This window comes from Panthera onca, chromosome E3 (genome assembly GCF_046562875.1).
Source record: "Panthera onca isolate mPanOnc1 chromosome E3, mPanOnc1 haplotype 2, whole genome shotgun sequence".
Classification (NCBI taxonomy): domain Eukaryota; kingdom Metazoa; phylum Chordata; class Mammalia; order Carnivora; family Felidae; genus Panthera; species Panthera onca.
Genome location: NC_138354.1, coordinates 16,231,022 through 16,250,002, shown reverse-complemented (window position 1 = coordinate 16,250,002; position 18,981 = coordinate 16,231,022). Strand labels below are relative to the sequence as shown.

At 42.3% G+C, this 18,981-nt stretch overlaps 2 protein-coding genes across 3 annotated transcripts in view; both read left to right on the top strand.

Annotated features, from left to right (window-relative positions):
* The first annotated feature begins 1,427 nt into the window (after positions 1-1,427).
* Positions 1,428-4,259, top strand: MRPS17 (mitochondrial ribosomal protein S17). 2 transcript variants are annotated; one of them, XM_060649102.3, is made up of 3 exons: positions 1,428-1,510; positions 2,125-2,264; positions 3,837-4,259. In XM_060649102.3, exons 2-3 carry the CDS (start codon positions 2,142-2,144, stop codon positions 4,104-4,106), a joined length of 393 nt encoding a protein of 130 aa, XP_060505085.3. In that variant the 5' UTR covers positions 1,428-1,510; positions 2,125-2,141; the 3' UTR covers positions 4,107-4,259. The 2 variants fall into 2 exon arrangements, with proteins under 2 accessions (XP_060505085.3, XP_060505084.3); XM_060649101.3 differs by lacking the exon at positions 1,428-1,510 and adding an exon at positions 1,699-1,811.
* Positions 4,260-7,577: 3,318 nt separating this feature from the next.
* The window catches only part of NIPSNAP2 (nipsnap homolog 2), a 35,544-nt gene continuing 24,140 nt past the window's right edge, over positions 7,578-18,981 (top strand). Inside the window, exon 1 of the mRNA XM_060649100.3 lies at positions 7,578-7,747. Within this exon, the coding sequence (XP_060505083.3) occupies positions 7,656-7,747 (92 nt within the window). The 5' untranslated portion in view covers positions 7,578-7,655. The remainder of the gene's footprint in view (positions 7,748-18,981) is intronic.

Sequence of the window (18,981 nt, the reverse complement as noted above, 5' to 3'; positions counted from 1 at the left end):
TAAATTAATAAATTTAAATAAAAATAAATTAATAAATTAATTAATAATTAATAAATAAAAGAACTATGAGAAAATAAATTTCTGTTGTCTATGCCATACTCACACACACACACTTACCTCCTCTCTGTCCCCTTGCTTCACATGACCAATTTCGCAATCAAATCTCCAACCCATCTTCTCTCTTCCATTCCCACTGCTCCAATTTAGGTTTTCACCATCCCCTGAAAAAGCATCCAAACTCCAATGTCTCCAACCTCTATTCTGCCTTCCACACTCCTACCACAATGATGTTGAAAGCTAGCTAAAGTATTCACATTTTTCAAAGGCTTCTTATCACTTAGAAGAAAAAGGGAGGCCCCAAACAAGAAATGCTTCCTAGATAGAGGCCTATCCCTGAGCAACTTCAATCCCTGCCTTTATTTTCCTAACCCTATATCCTGGTGGTATCAGACTCCTTCGCGTACTGTCTCTCAAACCCCAGCACCCCTGCACATGCTCTCCTTTCTGCCTCAAATGTCCTCCCCACATCCCATGTCCCTCTATTCTCAAGCTATAGACCCTGGCCAGGGGCTATGTATTGATCAAGTCTCCTCTCTCTGCAAAGTTACACACTCTTTTCTCAAGGTTCCCATTACCTATGGTTGTTTTACTCACGGTTTTGTGGGCTTTTAGAGAGTGGAGTCTTCTTCGATTCATCGTTTTTCCTAGCACAGAGTCTTAGAAGTGTTTTATAACTATTTGCTAAGAAAGAAATGAGTGTTGGACAAACTAATGTATGGGTGAATTCTTATTTTCCCAGTCTTCTCTCACCAGTTGCTAAGATGTTTCAATGGTCAAAGACAATTGACCACACCCATATTTTGGTCTTCAAATTGTCTGTGCCAGTAGCCTATTGTTTTCTGTTTCTCTTAACTTCCTAATACATTCTCAGTCCTCTTTTTATCTGAGAAGGCATTATCAAGCAGTCTGCTCGTGGCCCATCTAACTCCTTCATAATTGTCACACATAAATATGTGCTGATACTGGACTTCTCTCCGTCTCACAGATATTGAAAAATAACACCTAAAATCATATTAGGCACAAAAACCTGCCGAAGTTTATCTTAAAAGCAGCTGTGGGGGTAGAATGCACTTAGTGTCCAATGTTTCAGTTTTTGATGAATGAATGAGGTTCCTCTGATTTGGAAGACCTTGTCCAAGCCTGGGAGCTCAGCTTAAAAAGAGGAAACCGAACAGAATAGTTAAATGAAAGACCGGAATGCTCCACGTTCCAGCCGCCCACAGCATGGAGAAAGAAGATGTACGTCTCCCCGGACGACCCGGGTCTACGGTTCTCTTTAAGGGGGAGTGGGCGGAGCCCTGCCCTTACGCCCGCCTATGGCTAAGGGAACACGCGGCCAATGAGAGGAGCGGTCCGAGGCGGAGCTACTTGCAAGGGACTGACGTCATCACGTTCCGACCGGCCCTCAGTAGGACGCGCGCTGTGAAAGTAAAGCCAGGAGGAGGTCGAGGTATGGGAGCCGCTGTTGCGGAGGGTGAATCCCGGGACGTAAGGTGTCGTCGGGTTAGAGCCTGGAAGCAAGGGAAGTTGCCTGACCCCGGGGTTGTGCGGGGAGGGAGGATCAATCACCCCCAGCCTACCCCAGGCGGGTTGGACTCGGCATTAACTGATCAAGAAGGCAGCCCCAAGGCAAGGTCTCCTTAAGTGGGGAGGACACCCCGGCCGCTCCGCCAAGGCCTTGTGCGCTCGTGTGGCCAGACTGTGAGCCTCTGGGGAGACGCAAGCCAGCGGAAGGAAAGAAAGGGACGCCAGTAAGAGCCCACGTTTATTCGCGCCATTTAGCTCCTTACAGGTTAAACTTTCAAAGCACTCCTGTGAGCAGACCCTGTTGTTATTCCCGTTTTGCACAGGGGGACACGGCGACTTAGGTTAAAATGACAGCTTTGTAAATAGTATAAAGATGGGAGGTTGGGTTAAGGAAATAGTGAAACGTGTAAGTATCTCTAAAGTGGTGATTCCAGAAGGTCAACAAAAACTGTTTCTGACCTTCAGCAGTTCTAGTAACAAAATCCCTTTGGTGAGTCATAACAACCAGAATGTTAAATTTTGAAATTTGTTTTTTAGGTGATCAAAGCCACATAATGTCAGTAGTTCGTTCATCCGTCCATGCCAAATGGATCGTGGGGAAGGTGATTGGGACAGCAATGCAAAAAACAGCTAAAGTGAGGGTGACCAGGCTTGTTTTGGATCCCTACTTATTAAAGGTGAGGAATATCCCTGTTTTCAGAAGGCATTGATAAATCACCAACATGTTACAGGTTCTGAACAGAGAAACCATTCCCTGTCAGTACAGATGCACTGAGCGTCTGCTGATCTGTGTGGATAACAAAGTGAATTAATCGTGGTTCATTCTCTGAGGACACATACAGTTAATTTCAACTCAGTCTGATAACTGATACAGTACTTCTGTGTGCAAAGTACTGGGAGCAGAAAGCAGGACAGCTGATTCTTTCTTTCCACATTGCTGAAAGAGAGCATCCTCAAAGACATTTGAGCTGAATCTCAGAAAGGCTTTTATCCAAAGGACCACATTTGGGGGAGTCATTTTGGCCATGGTGAGTGGTATATGGAAGTTCTTTTAGCCATTAAAGGGCATGACATTGTACAGGAACAACAAGTAGTTTGGCATGTTTGAGCCCAGAGCTTGATCCTAAGTAGGCATTGACTGTTGTTGAGTGAATACAAGAACAGTAGGAGCTGGGCTGAGAAAGGCCTTTTATGTAGTATTTTTGGATTTCATCCTATAAGCAAAGGAAAGACACACTTGGAAACATAGAGATGAGGACAGGAGGTAAGGAAATAGGTAAGAAGGCTATTGCAAAAGTCTAGAATGGAAATGATAAGAACCTGAACAGTCCTTGAAGCAATTGCAATGCAGTGGGAAAAGTAGATTTCGGAAAGAAGGGACAGAGTCCTTGATTTGTCAGATGTGCAAGGGAGGGAGAGGAAAGTGCCAAGGACAGTTCTGCATTCAAGACTGGGCACACAGGTAGGTAGAAATGTTCTTTGTTATCTAGGATCAAAAACACAGGAGCAGAGGTAACAAGGTTAAGGGAAGGGGAGGCCAGATGAGTTGAGAAGAATAAAGTTGTCTTTTATTAACAACAACACAGGAACAAGCTGAAGAGTGACGACAGCCTGATCATTGGCCTGAGTCAGAAGACCTTAGCGTGAATATTGACTGTTGTTTACTAGCTGTGCACATTACCTAACTCCAGAGCCTGTTTTCTCATTTGTAAAATGAGAGCACCTTCTGCAGCAAGGTTGTTATGAGCATCTGTGGCTTGTTTGCAGTACTTCGAGCCAGGCATGGAGCTAAGTGTGGTGTGTATATTTAGAACATTTAATTATCTGGATAACTTTAGAGATGCAGATAGTGGAGCCTCATTTTAGGTTGTGAAAAAAACTAAGCCTGGAGTGATTCAGTGACTTGTGCCAAATGACACAGCTAGTAGTGAGAGTAGCATGTTCATAAGGCTGGAGAGAAGGCTCCACTAGGAAGGAAGAGTTTAAATAGTATAGAGAAGGATGATGATTAGTAGACAAAGATACTGAAGGTAATAGGCTGGAGAGCTCAGGCACATGATCCACTCTGGGAAAGTCATTGCTATTTTCTAGAAGTTAAGCAGTTAATTTTTGTATTGGAAGCCTCCTGAGTGTATTATCTTTTTTTTCCCAAGTCCCAGCTTGTTTTCTGTGCATTACTTTTTATATTCTATGCTGTGTTGTCAGATCACAGATGGGAACTACTGATTTGTTCCTACTTCTCTCAACAGTATTTTAATAAACGAAAAACCTACTTTGCTCATGATGCTCTTCAGCAGTGCACAGTTGGGGATATCGTGCTTCTCAAAGCTCTACCTGTCCCACGAACAAAGCATGTGAAACATGAACTGGCCGAGATCGTTTTCAAAGTTGGACAAGTCATAGATCCAGTGACCGGAAAACCCTGTGCAGGAACTACCTACCTGGAAAGCCCAGTCAGCTTGGAAACTACCCACTTAACCAAAAATCTGGAAGAACTGAATAGCTCTTTAGCACAGTGAAGGACGATTGGAAGGAGACAAAGGGAAAGATTTATAAGTTTGCTTTACAGAAAAAGAAATTTTTCTAAATTTCATTACAAACTGTCCAATTTCTCTTCTGGTATTTATGGAATAGCTAAAAGTAAATGAAGTAAAGGCCTTGTTAAAATTTTTCATGAGTGTAAGGTCATGTTTGAAATTTCCTTTTCATTGGACATACTTTCCTCTTACAGGAAGTGTACCTAGTAATCCCCTGCATTGTTTTGTAAGCTCACTTTTTTAGGTATATCTTTTTTTTTTTTTTTTTTTTCCATTCAAAGGAATCTTGAATTTATCTTAGAACCCTTATTTGGGGAGGAAAATACCTTTTGATATCTTAAAACAGAAGACTGCATTAAGTGAATATTTATTTTTGGTGGTATATATTTGAAACTAATTTGAAATTTTTCTTTTTTTTTTTTGTTTTTGTTTTTGTTTTTTAATGTTTATTACTTTTGAGAGAGAAAGACAGAGAGCAAGCAGGAGAGGGGCAGAGAGAGAGGGAGACACAGAATCCAAAGCAGGCTCCATGCTGTGAGCTGCCAGCACAGAGCCTGACCTGGGGCTTGAACTCATGAATGGTGAGATCATGACCTGAGCTGAAGTTGGCTGCTTAACCGACTGAGCCATCCCAGTGCCCCTGAAATTATTTCTTTGATTTAACCAATTACAAATGGAAATAATCAGCAGTCTGGTTGGGGTCAGACCTTATAATAAGAATGTCGACACATAGAAAATAAAACTTGAAAATTCTGTGTCACTTTTCTTTCGTCCTGTATTCTAGAGTGTATTAAATATAAATAGGAGTGGATTCATAAAATCTGATACATTGATGAAATTGTAGAGTTCCTCATACTGTGCATTTGAGTTGGAGAGTTTGAGTTCTGTTGCTGTTTATTAATAAACTATGAACCTAGATTTTGACCTGAAGAAACATTGAGTTACATATTCGTTTCCTGGCTCCTAGGAAGAGATTTGGAGCATATTTCAGTTTCAACTAATACGTGTATTATACAAGTACAGAGTTTCAGCAGTAACCACAAGCACTGCCTATCCTCTCAATGCTCATAATCTAGTAGGGGAGGTTATGTACAGCTGCCTTCATAGCAGAGAAGCACATGGGTGGGGAGAAATGACGACAACTTCCCAGAAGAGACTAGATAGTGCTAGAACTGAATCTTAAAGGAACAGTTTCCGGGCTAGTAGATACGGGTTGTGGAAAGGGCATTCCAGGTAGAGGGAAGAATGTAAAATCCCAAAACTATGAGAAGAAGAAGCATAACCAAGGGGTTCTGCAAGCCGTGAGGACTGCTGGGACACTTTGAACATGAGTGGGGCTCAGGTAAAGAAACAGGTGGAAATTATACTGTAAGTGGTGGCAGGTTACATTTTTAAAAGAGTATGATATATTTACATAATGAACTGTAAGGGGAAAGATTAGAGGGAAAGAGACCTGTTCAAAGACTGGTCCTAAGACAAACTGAGTAGGGTGAGGAAAAGAGGTTGGATAAATGATGTTCCAAAGTAGAACTCTCAGAGCTTGATACCAGGAGAGTGAGCAAAAGGGAATCATCTAAGAGTGTCTAGGTCTCTGACAGGTGGAGTTAATGTGGGTTCCACCTTGCACCTGTACAAGCCATCGCAAAAACCTCAAATATTTAAAATGCTTACATATACTCTACTTTTTTTGAGAGAGAATTTTAAGCAGGCTCCATGCTCAGCGTGGAGCCTGACGTAGGGATCAATCCCATGACCCTGAGATCATGACCTTAGCCGAAATCAACTGACTAAGCCACCCAGGCATCCCTCTTAAGATATTTTTCCTAATAATCTTGGTGTAAAACTTATGCTCCAGGAAGATGCCCAATATTTCTTCTATGACATATACACCTGTGAGATACAAGTACATGTCCCCAGTAAAAAATATTGGAAGATAACAGTGGAGAAGAAAAATGCAGAATAAGTGGCCTAATACTAAATAGCACAAAAGCAAGGTCGACCAAGAAATATTTACCAAGTTTACATTTCAGGAAAATACATTTAAAAGCATTCATCTCTTCAAAAAAAAAAAAAAAAAAGCTGAGAAGTTGGGAGAATGTGTGAGAAAGTCACAAGGGCACAATGACACCACAGGCTTAAAGAGGCTTCCCTCCTACTGTGGAGGATTGGGACATGTCCTTTCTGCCCTGGGGAGAGCTCCCTTTTGGGTCGAAGTGTCTACAGGCTCACTAATCATAAGCCTGTTGCTCAGCCACATAGCCTCTGGACTCCTGTCCCCTGTCCCTTGGCCTCCTTTCCACTGGCCTCCAAGAGACCCGTATCTCCCTGATCTGGAGCAAATCCTTGTTGTCTCTCCTCCATCCACAGGACCCCTTTTTAATCCTTCCTGGTGGTTCCTTGCCATATTAACATGTTCAAATATTCCCCCAGTCAGAAAACTGCACCCCTTAAGCTCCAATGCTTCCTTTGCCTCCAAGATTACTAGCTTCAGAGAACCCCTCAGACCAAAAGCCCAGTTGCTGCCCTCTCCCCTCCTGCCAGGGTAACAGACCTCCCAGGTACCCACCCAGTCCTGAGGACATTTCCCTCTTGGCCTCTGCAGATTCTTGCACAGTGCTCCCCTTGGTGGCTGGGGTCTCTCCTCCCTGTTTCTCCCCCTTCTCTCACTGTCTAGCTCCCTTTCTGCCTACCTTGTCTCGGTTGCAGTTTTCAAGGTTACATTTGCGGCTCTTTTACTCAGGATACACTTTCCCTAAACAGTGCCACCCGATCCACGCCTTTGTTTAAGTTGTTTTCTTGACCGGAGATATCCTCCCTTCCACTGGTCAACTCTTCCTTTGGGACCGCGCTATCGTGCCAGGAACTCGGCTCTGTCCTCCGCTTCACAGCCACCGCCGGTTACAGTCTCGCCTGTCCGTGTCCCCTTCCCGTCTGGTGAACCTCTTCATTTCAACACTTGACACACTGGAGCCAATTATTTCACATCCTGCCCCACTAGACTGAGTCGGCTTGACGACTGAGACGCGACGAGCGCCCATCAGTGTTGATATGAACAGGGAACAGGAACAATGCAGTCCCGAGACCACCAGATAACTTGAGTTATGTTTTCATCTAGAGTGTTTTTATTAAAGCGTTGCTTTGGGTTTGTTTTCGGTTTGAAAGGCAATGTATTTACATGGTACAAAGTTCAAAAGGTTTTGGGGAGAAGCCTGAACTCAGTGTTACTCTTTTCTTGTGGATCTTTCCATGTACATTAAAGCCTTGCCCATGGTCCTCTAGTGCTGGACATTCAGCTCCTTTCGCTGGTGATTGTCTCGTAAAGCAGTCCTTTTCGCCTTCGCTCCTTTCTCGCAGCTGCAGGACCTCCTCGCGCCGGGACCTTGGGCCCTACTTCCCCTGGCGGCGGCGCCTGGCGCTGCAGCGGCTGCGCGCCCCGCCCCGCCCCAGCCTCGGCGGGCCTGGCCGGGGGAGGGGTCGCGGCGGCGGCGTCAGCGGCGGCCCGGGCGGTGGGAGCCCAGGCGCCAGAGCAAGATGGCGGCGCGAGTACTGCACGCCCGCGGAGCGGCTTGGGTCGGCGGTCTCCTGCGGCGGGCCCCCCCCTGCAGCCTCCTGCCAGTGCTCCGGTGAGCAGCGCCGCCCTTTCCGGGAGCGGCCGGGGAGGGGCCGCCGCGGGGCAGAGGGCGCGGGGTCCCCGGCACGGGTCTCCGCCCCGGCCCGGCAGCGCTCCCTCGGGGCAGAGCCGCAGGGGTTGCGGGGCGGCAGGGGCCGAGGCCGCTGTCGGCCGGGCCGGGCCGGGCCAGGCGGGGGAGCCTTGGCGGAGTCGGAGCGCCTTCCCGGCGGGCCGGGCTCAAGGTCACGGCGGGGACGGCGCTCGGCGCCAAGGCCACGTCCGCCTGCCGTGCGGGCTCGGCCTTCGGGACCTTGACCCTGCGCGACCCGCGCGGTGGCGGAGGGCTGGCGCGCGGCTGAGGCTCCAGGCCCTGGACTCGGCCTCCGGCTTCTCGTGGGCTCCCAGAGAACGCTACGTGCCCGCGCAAAGCCTTGATGTCCGCATCTGCAAATGGCAGTAGAGATACTACTCACCTCTTTCTTAGGTTGTGAAGAACTAAAATAACGCGTTGTCCCGTCTGAACCTTCAGTGAAGCACAGGGGGAGTGGTGGGGAGGTCTCAGTGCTACGAACAGCCTTTGACTTGCGTTGAAAAGTAGGTAACGGATCAAAAAGTATGAACAGTTACTAGCGCTAAGTAGGCGTTGGGTTCAAGTTTACACGTTTTTTCCTAACCTCATTGGATTAAGTATTCGGTTTTCTGAATTCATGCCTTTGATGTATCCATGTCCTATATTCCATGTTCAGAAACCAAGCTCATAACTAACTTACACGTAGATTTGCTTTATTGTTTTCTTTACATTGGATAATTTAAACGTTTTCTGTTTGTGGTTAAATAATGAGCCTCTAGAAAATTCAGTTGTCAGTAAAGGAACTGCATGTTTGTTAAACTCTTACTGTGGGCCAGAGAGCTTATTTAATTTAATCCTAGTAACAATTTTAAGAAGTAGCAGGATCTGCATTTTGCAGATGAGATGGAACCTCAAAGCAGGTGAGACACCTAGCTAGAAAAGGCATTTGACCTCAAGTTTGTCAGGCTTCAGGCTCAGCACCCTTCTTAGGACTGATGCCCAACTTGTATTTCCAAATTTGATGTTTATGTTTCCAGTTTGATTAACAAATCAACGTCCTTTTTTCTGTTGCTGAGCATCTACTGTGTGTCTTTTTTTTTTCACACAGGTGATATGAGCCTGTGAAATTCATATTTTCTTCTTTCCAAAAAAGACCTTTGAGGCTGAATGTATTCACCCAAAAGACTACTCTACTACTCTTGGACACTAAAGTGCCCAAGGTCACAAAGCTAGTAAACTGGAGATTTGGACCTGGGTCTGTCCAGTACCCCCACGTCCTGCTGGGGCCGAATGCTTTTGAATCTAAAGTCCTTATCTCTGTCCAGCTTGTTGGCTCTTGGATTACTTTCTCAAGCCCCCTGTACCGTTGGACCACTGCCCCTTCCTTGGTGCTAATCTGCCTCAACTGTAGGTGTTCTTTAGGACTCAATGTAGACCCAGTTGGTTCATTTATTGTACAAATACTGAATGTAAATGATGTCTTTGAAGTCTTGTGAAACTCAACATAATAGCCATGGTCACTATCTGCAGGAGGCCATGGCAGAGGTAAAAATTCATAGAGACTTACAGATTGAGGTAGGTGGTATGAGAGAAGATCAGGGAACCTACTACATGAGATCATGGAGGGCCTCCCCAAGAATGTGACGTTAAGCTGACATTTGAAGGGTCAGTGTGCAGCAAAGCCCTGACTGGGAAGGATGAAGGCATACTGGGAAACTCCAGAAAAGTCGAGGAAGAGAAGAGCCCAGGAGTGAAGGGAAGAGTGACTAGAGGACAGGTGGCAAGGAGCAGGAGCTGGATAATTCCAGGTCTCACAAGCCATTTTAGAGAAATTGGATTTTCTTCTGGACACCATGGAAACCATTTAAAGATATAAATTCTAGTGTGACATGATCTGCTCTGTGTTTTTAAAATATTAGTCTGGGGGCGCCTGGGTGACTCAGTTGGTTAAGTGTCCGACTTGGTCTCCTGGTTCTTGAGTTCGAGCTCCGCATTGGACTCTCTGCTGACAGCTCAGAGCCTGGAGCCTGCTTCGGATTCTGTGTCTCCCTCTCTGCCCCTTCCCCACTGGCGCTCTGTCTCTCTCTCAAAAATAAACATTAAAATTTTTTAAATAAATAAATAAAAAATATCAGTCTGATTTTGGAAAGGAGACAGAATCATAGGTAATGGCTAACTGATCAGATGCTGGTGCCATTTATGGAAAGTCATTTGTTCCATAAGCATATGAGTGCCCACCGTATGCTGGGCGCTGTTGGGAAATATCAGTGAATAAGGTCCTTGCCATCTGGGAGCTTGCTCCTAATTCAGAGAAGGAAGAACAGTTGTAGGGTGTGGAGGGGGGAATCCAGAGCACTTTTGAACCTGGTAAAGTTTGAGATGGCTGTGAGCTATTCAAATGGAAAGGCAGTTGGCCTGTTTGATCTATAGGACTCCTCAAAGGAGATGTCTGGACTACAGGTTACATTTGGGAGCTGCTGGTATATAGGAATGCTAAAAGTTGATAGATCCATGGGTTTCATTATACTGTTTTGCATTTAATTGAAATTTTTCATATAGAACATTTTTTAAACCCATAGGAATGGATGAGGTTGCTTGCAGAGAGAGTGTGGATGGAGAAGGGGCTAAGAAGCAGGCCTGAGATGTGTTCACAGGCTAGATGTAGGAAGAGGCAGCAAGGGAGACTGGGAAAGAGCAGCCGGTGAGGGCACTTTGTGGCAGTGCCCAGGGGGAGGTATTTCAAGGAGGGAGCTGGCAACTGTGCCAGATGCTGCTACAAAGTTAAGATGACAGAAAACTGGCTTTGACAACGGGGGTCTGTGGGTGACCTTACAAGAGGGGTTTCAGAAGGAAAGGAGGAGTCTTCCCAGGAGACTAACTTGCCAGTACCTCTTCTCTGCTCAGTGCCAGGCCTGGGGTCTCATTTGCTTAGTGGCCATTGCACGAGTGTCCTACAGGTGCTTGGGTTGCTTTTGAACCTAAAATTGAACTCCTCTTCCTCCTGTAGAGCTTGCTCCTTCTGGGTTCTGTCTCCAGTAGTGGCACATCTTCCCTGTAGTGGCCCCAAGCCCAGCCCCTCCTGCTCTCTCCCATCTAGCCAGCTACAAGATCTGTCAGTTCTCCCTGCAGTGTGTCTTCACTCAACCTTCTCTCCCACCACTCCCCTCGCTTAACTGGTGGCAACACTTGTCTGGAGTCCTGTGAAGGAAGAGTAAGGTCTTGAACCTGTTGGTGAAAGGGACAACTGAAGAATTCCGAGCAGAACTTTTTCCTGTTAAAAGTTCTGACTTGAACCTGCACTGGATCCCAGTGCCTCTTTTTCCCATACCACCCCACCCCACCCCTGCCAAGAAAAACTGTAAAAGACATTTTGGGAACAGTTGGGGACAGTTTAATATGGAGTGGATATTAGAATTATTCTTTTCCTCAGATGTGAAAATCATATCATGGTTTTGTCTTTGTTCTTAGGAGGTGCATGCTGAAGTTTTAGGAATAAAGTGTCACAATGTCTGTACTCTACTTTCAGATGGTTTGGTAAAAATAAAAAAGCAAATATGTATAGAGAGAAACACTTAAAATTGATAAAATGTTCATCATTCTTTCATCTAAATGCAGGGTATAGAGGCCTTCATTATACTGTCCCTTCATCTCTGTTCGAAGTTTTTAAAAATGAAGAGAATGGCTCTCTGTAGCAGCAGTGTGGAAGACAGGTTTATTGGGGTGGCAGGAGGCTTGGTGGTGAGTAGAGGAGTGACATTGTTACTACTTTAATGCTCGACTCTTCTTTGAATCAAGCCCTTCAGCTTCCTCTCTCCTCTTCATCTCTGGCTATATTCACAAACTCCTGGCTTTGGCAGGTATAGGTCTGCTTCCTCTCATGGGCGTCTGTCTACCTGACAAGTGTTCCTCATCTTTCAGGGCTTCAATTCAACAAGTACTCGTTCAGAGAATTGGTTCATCTCTTCCCCCACCTCTGCCCCCACCCTTGTCACAGCCACCACCTTATGTGGCCATCAAGGAGCTTATCTCATGTTGGGCTGTGATCATGGTTGCCTGTCTGCTCCCACTGACAAGTAGCTCTGTGAAGTCAGGGCCAGGTTTATTCATCTTTATATCCTCAGCCTGGCTTGACATATGCAGCACACAGTCAATAGATATTTGGTGTTCAAATGAATGAAGTGCATTTCACCACTGCTGCCTCATCCTGTGGTCTCAGCGCTAAATGCATTTCCCATCTATGGTTTGCTCCAACCAAACCACCACACTGTCTAGATACCTAGTCAGGGCCTGTGCCTTCTCCTTTTCACCTCAGGAATATCTTTTGAAGATATTCCTTCCCCTTCATCCCCACTGCCTACATCATAACCTAGAACCATCTTTTAGGCTATCTGGTGAGTATTGAATGCCTCCTGTGTGCCTGGCACTGCTGGCCTTGATAACCAGCAGAAAGCCCAGGAGCCACGCTCCCTGCCTTTATTGCTGCAGTCCACCTGCCACACCACTGCCAGGCTGCTTTACACACCTTGATCTTTTTTTGAAAACTTGCTAGCATCTTACCTGGTAGATAAGGTAGAATTCTACCTGGTAGAATCCAGCTAATGGGCATGGTGTACAAGGGCCTAACCCCACGGCCCCGCCCTTGCCTTCCCACTCTTTCTCTCACCGTCCTCCACACCCTGTTCTCCTGCCTTACCAAGTTCTGCTGTTCCGGAAATATGTCATCCAGTTTCATGACTCCGTGCCCCTGGACATGCTGTCCCTTTTGACTGGAATTCTCGCCTGCCTCGTCCACCTGTCTGTGTGGTCCTCCAAGACAGAGCCAGAATGTCTCTACTGGAGTTCCTCCACTCCTCACAGGCCAAGCCAGAGGTTCATTCCCACAGCATGTGTGTGTGTAAATCTGCGGTATCTGAGACCAGTCTGGGTGTTTACTGTGTTTTGGCATCTGGCTCATCTTTACATCCACAGAGTCTGGCAAATAACGCTAATTCTCTTTAAAGTCTGATGTTTTGGGGGGTGCCTGGCTGGCTCAGTCAGTAGAGCTTGCAACTCCTGATCTCGAGTAATTTCCAGTACCATATTGGGTGTAGAGATTACTTAAAAATAAAATCTTTGGGAAAAAATAAAGTCTAATGTTTTGTAGAACGTGCTGCCCCTACCCCACCCTCTGTTAAATGCCACACAACAGATGTATGATGTTGTAAAGACTACTGATCGTGCAGTTTGTCATTCTCAGTAAAGAACCCTAGCCCGGATCCTATCACCCTGACAGCTGTTGGCATAGCTCCTTCTACTCCTTTCCGTGATTCAGCTTGGACAGCTAGATGGACCGGGCACACTGGGCAACTTTGGTCACCTGACACTGAAAAGATTCCCGAGTTTGACAATCAACTGGGGGTAATGGCGGACTGGACTGAACTGTTTTTCATTTGTCAAGACAGTTGCTACCCAAGCTGACAAGCAGATACCCTCAGGTTCTTGTGTGTGTCCCATGATGCTGACTATTTCTTAGGCTTATCTTTATATTACAGTGTTTTCATGTCCCTTACCTCATTTTACCCATCTTAAAGTAAATCTCTTTGGTGTTATTAAAACCTGGGAGAATGCTCAGCTGGGGAGATTTATGTTTGGGAGACATCCCTTATTAGTGAGAATATTTTGAACTTTATAGTTAGATCAGATTTTCATTTTCATATTTACATCATATTTTCATAGGTTTATATTTTCATTTTGCTACTTCTTAGCTCATGTCATTTAACCTCTCTGAGCCAAGCTTTAAAATGAGCTAATACTTACCTTGCTAGACTGTACTGAAGATTGAATGAGATGACATAGACAAGCTGCCTAATTCAGTGCCTAACAGGAAGTATGAATTTATTAATTTGTAATTCCCTTTCATTCTAAAGAAGAGGAACAAAATTATTTTGGGATTTTCCCCTTCCAGATTTAATTTGCTAATAATTCTGTATCATGCTTTCTTATTTTTAGAGTATTAAATGCCATAGAAATTAAATATCTATATGTACACATGATAATGCATGTCTATGCATTTCTGGAAGGACCCATTAAAAACTGTTAGTAGTGGTTGCTTTGGTGAATATTTGTTATTTTAAATGAAATTCCCTAATGCTGATATTTTTAGAAATTTTCATTGTACCCCTTTCTTAATTATTCATAATAGCTTTTCCTAAGCTCTTAACATTTATTTAATACCCCCAAAACTTTGTAAACACTGTTTCTGTCTAGTGAACTTAAAATCTAAAATAAAGAAAAAACAGGAATTATATAGTCTCATTAACAAATCTTAAAACTTTCTCCTTTTTGTATCACTAATTTTAATGCTAGCCATTGTATTCATGATACTATTTAGCAAATATCCCAAAATGTGATATGTTTGAAACACTTTAAACAAATTAACAAATGTTTTCATTTTTATTGACATAAGTTTTACCATGACTGTTTGGAGAATTGCCTTCTTCAGAATTTATTTATATAATCTAATAGTTTTATGTATAATTTATTGCTTTTAACTTTAGGTTTGTTTTTATTGAAAAGGTAGTTTTAAAAACTTAATTTTTTAACCTTTCACTATATATCAGGTGCCATCCTAAGTGCCTTAAACAGTTTTACTATAGGGCTAGATATGTACTTAAAAATATACAAAAGTAAGGGATGCCTGGGTGGCACAGTCAGGTTAAGCCTCCAACTCTTTGATTTCCGCTCCGGTCGTAATCTCATGGTTCATGGGTTCCAGCCCCGTGTAGGGCTCTGTGCTGACAGTGCGGACCCTGCTTGGATTTCTGTCTCTCCCTCTCTCTGCCTCTCTCCCAGTCTCTCACATGCGTATTCTCTCTCTCTCTCTCTCTCTCTCTCTCTCTCTCACTCTCTCAAAATAAACATTTATATATATACATACACACACACATAAAAGTAAAAGCACAGCATAAGGAATATAGTTAGTGATACTGCAATTGCATTGTAACAGGACAGATGGTAGCTACACTTGGTGAAAATAGCATAATGTATACATTTGTCAAATCACTAGGTTGTATAGCTGAAACTAATGTAACATTGTGTGTCAACTGTACTTAAATAATAATTATAAAATACACACATGTGAAAAACACAATACAGGTATTACATGAGTAAAGCTGTGTCTCTTCTACCTTAACTCTTCCCTCCCTGAGAGATACCACCATTAATGCTTATTAATTCTAGGACATTTTAACATACAGGAAAAGAAATGTGGAAGAAATTCCAACTTGTTTTCACAAATGCCATTTAAACTATTTAATGCCATTTAAACTATATTTTTGTCCTATGCACTTACAAGAAAAATTACATGTACAGTACTAGTATAAACTTGTTATTTTACCTGTTAAATATGAGTTTGCTGCTTTTTAATCTTTGAATAATTGAAAAAGTACTTTTATATTTCTTGATCATTATAGAAAATGTATTGTTAATATTATATTTGTGTAATATTTGTTTGCATATTTGTAAGTTTAGATCATTCAGAAGTCTTTTTATTTGGTTTTTAGCTGTTTGTTTTTACCTGGTTTTTAGCTAATATACAGTGTTTTTAAATTAAAAACATTTTATGGAAAGAAAATTGCTGTGTAATGGTTGTTGATTTTTTTAAATTCTTTTTATTCTTTTATTTTTATTCTTTTATTATTATTATTTTAATCTTTATTTATTTTTGAGAGAGAGACAGCGTGTGAGCAGGGGAGGAGCAGAGAGCGAGGGAGACATAGAATAGGAAGCAGGCTCTAGGCTCCGAGCTGTCAGCCCAGAGCCCAACGCGGGACTCAAACTCACGAACCATGAGATCATGACCTGAGCCAAAGCCGGACGCTCAACCTACTGTGCCACCTAGGTGCCCTGGTTGTTGACTTTTTAAGCAAAAAAAGAAAAAGGTTGCTAATAAACATTTGAGACTTAGAGTAGTATTATTTCTAAAGCACCATAGTTGAATAAGAATAGTAATTTAAGGGCACGTGGCTGGCTCAGTAGAAAGAGCATAGGACTCTTGATCTCAGGGTTGTGAGTTCGAGCCCCGCATTAGGTTTAGAGATTACTTAAAAATAAAATCTTTAAAAAAAATAGGAATTTGTATTATGGTTATATAGAATATTCAAGTTCATCTCATGAAGCAAGGGGGAATTTTCATCTTCTGAGAGTTTTCTTACCTCTTATTTAAATTCCAAGTCCTCTTCCTTAACACCTGAGGTCGCTCTCTTTTCCTACACTTGCTTTGTGGTGTCCGCGTCCTTAAGCAGGCCTGATAAGCAAATTGAAAATAGTCCGTAGAAAATCATGTAGTGTTTCCATAGAAATCTCCCAGAAAAGCCTCACACCAACCTGTCAACATCTTGACCTTGCTTTGAAGCATTAGATAAGATCCTAAGCATTTATAGTAGCCATTTGGAATCCCAATACATTATTGCTCCTAGCATGATCTAGCAAAGGGCAGAAAAGAGCATTTATGTGTAGATCAGTTAAAGATCAGAATTATAAGGAGTATGCCATAATAACCCTGGCCAGAGATGATGGTCATCAGTTGTAAAAGGGAGTGTGCAAGAAGAATGGGACTGGACTCAAAAGGCTATATTCTGTATCACTCCATAAATAAGACATTTTGGAAAAGGCCAAACTATAGGGATATAGAACAGAGGAATGGTTGTTAGCAGTTGGAACTGGGGAGAAGGGTTGATTACAAAAGGAGTGGGAGATAACAGACTTCCGGTTATGGAATGAATAAGCCACTAATATATAAGATACTGCATAGGGAATATAGTCAATGGTATTATAATAGCCTTGTATGGTACTTGGTGGTGGCTACACTTGGGAGCATAGAGTGACATATAGACTTGTTGAGTCACTATGTTGTACACCCGAAACTAATGTAACAATGTGTATCACCTATATTTCAATTTTTTAAAAAAAGGGAGTTTAAGGGAGTGAAGGAACTGTTCCATATGGTGGTAGTTACATGACTTTATGCATTTGCCAAACCCCTGTAGAACTATGCCAAAAAAGTAAATTTCACTGTGTGGAAATTTGAATCAAAATGAAGAAGATAAAAGCACACAGCTTGTCATTGATTGGGTTTTGTGAGATTAGGAAGAGGATAAGTCTCATCCAGGTTCTAATTTTTTTTAATTGAAGTGTAGTTGACATACAATATTATATGAGTTTCACATATAACTTAGTGATTCAACATTTATATACGTTATGAAATCACCCTAAGTCTAGTTCCCATCTCTCACCATACAAAGTTATTACAGTATTATGACTACATTCCCTATGCTGTATTTTATATCTTCTTGTTTATTTTGTTAACGGAACTTTGTACCTCTTAATCCCCTTCACCTATTTCACCGTTTCCCCACAACTCCCGCAACTACCAGTTTGTGTACTGTATTTATGAGTATGTTTTCTGTGCTCTTTTTTAATTTGTGTTTTAGATTCCACATATAAGTGAAATTGTATGTTATTTGTCTTTCTCTGACTTATTTCACTTAGCATAATACCCTCCTGATCCATCAATGTTGTCACAAGTGGTAAGATTTTATTCTTTTTTTATGGCTGAATAATATTCCTAAGCATCTGTGCGAGTGTGTCATATATGTATAATATAACACATAGTTATATATGTATACAACACATGTTGTATATGCATATGTACACCACATCTTCTTTATCTGTTTATCTACCAATGGACTTAGGTTGCTTCCATGTCTTTGCCGTTGTAAATAATGCTGCAGTGAACATAGGGGTTCATATATCTTTTCACATTAATGTTTTCATTTTCTTTGGACAAATGAAGTGGGATTGCTAAATTGTATGGTATTTATACTTTTAATTTTTTGAGGAACCTCTACACTTTTCCATGGCCGCACTAATTTGCATTCCCACCAACAGTGCACAAGGATTCCCTGTTCTCCACATCCTCACCAAACTAGCCATTCTGACTGGTATGAGGTGATATCTCATTGTGGTTTTGATATACATTTCCCTGATAATTTGTGATATTGAGCATCTTTTCATGTGTCTGTTGGCCATCTGAATGTCTTCTTTGGAAAAATGTCTATTGAGGTCCTCTGCCCATTTTTTAATCAGATTGTGGGTTTTGTTTTGTTTTGTTTTTGTGGGGTTTTTTTTGATGTTTTAGGAATTCTTTATGTAGTTTGGATATTAACCCTTTATCATATAGATCATTTGTGAATATCTTCTCCCATTCAGTAGGTTGCCTTTTCATTTTGTTGATGGTTTCCTCTCCTGTGAAAAAGCTTTTTAGTTTATGTAGTCCCACTTTCTTATTTTTGCTTTTGTTTCCCTTGCCAAAGAGACAGATCCAAAAAAATTGGTAAGACTGATGTCCAAGAGTTTACTGCCTATGTTTTCTTTTAGAAGTTTCATGGTTTCAGATCTTACATTTAGATCTTTAACTCATTTTGAGTTTATTCTTGTATGTAGTGTAAGAAAGTGGTCCAGTTTCCTCAGGACCATTTGTTGAAGACACTATCCTTTCCCCGTTGCATATTCTTGTCTCCTTTGTCATAGATTCATTGATCATATAAGCATGGGTTTATTTCTGGCCTCTCTATTCTATTCCATTGACCTATGTGCTTTTATGCCAGTAGTGGACTCTTTTTTTACTATAGCTTTGTAGGACAGTTTGAAAACCAGGAGCATGATACCTACAGCTTTGTTCTTCTTTCTCAAGATTGCTTTGGCTATTTAGGGTCCTTTTGGTTCCTAAATGGAGTTCCTCAAAAAAATTAAAAAATATTTTAGGAATATTAAATAGAATATTTTAGGATTATTTGTTCTGGTTCTGTGATAAATATTCTATTTAAAAATAGAAATGCCAAGGGAAATAGGAGGTACAAGGTTTCCAGTTATGGACTTATTCAAGTCACAAGGATGAAAGGTACAGCATAAAGAATATAGGGAAAAAGAGAAGAAATACCATATGATCCATTAATTCCACTACTGGGTATTTACCCAAAGAAAATAAAATACTAACTTAAAAGATATATGCATCCATATGTTTATTGCAGCATTATTTACCATAACCAAGATACGGAAGCAACCCAAATGTTTATCAACAGATGAATGGAAAGAAGATGTGTGTGTGTGTGTGTGTGTGTGTGTGTGTGTGTGCATAT

What these genes read in the sequence shown, in the direction of transcription:
- MRPS17 (XM_060649102.3), top strand. Translation starts at nt 2,142, where the DNA reads ATGTCAGTAGTTCGTTCATCCGTCCATGCCAAATGGATCGTGGGGAAG. An exon ending in TGGATCCCTACTTATTAAAG is followed by an intron (nt 2,265 to 3,836) that starts GTGAGGAATATC and finishes TTCTCTCAACAG; the next exon opens with TATTTTAATAAACGAAAAAC.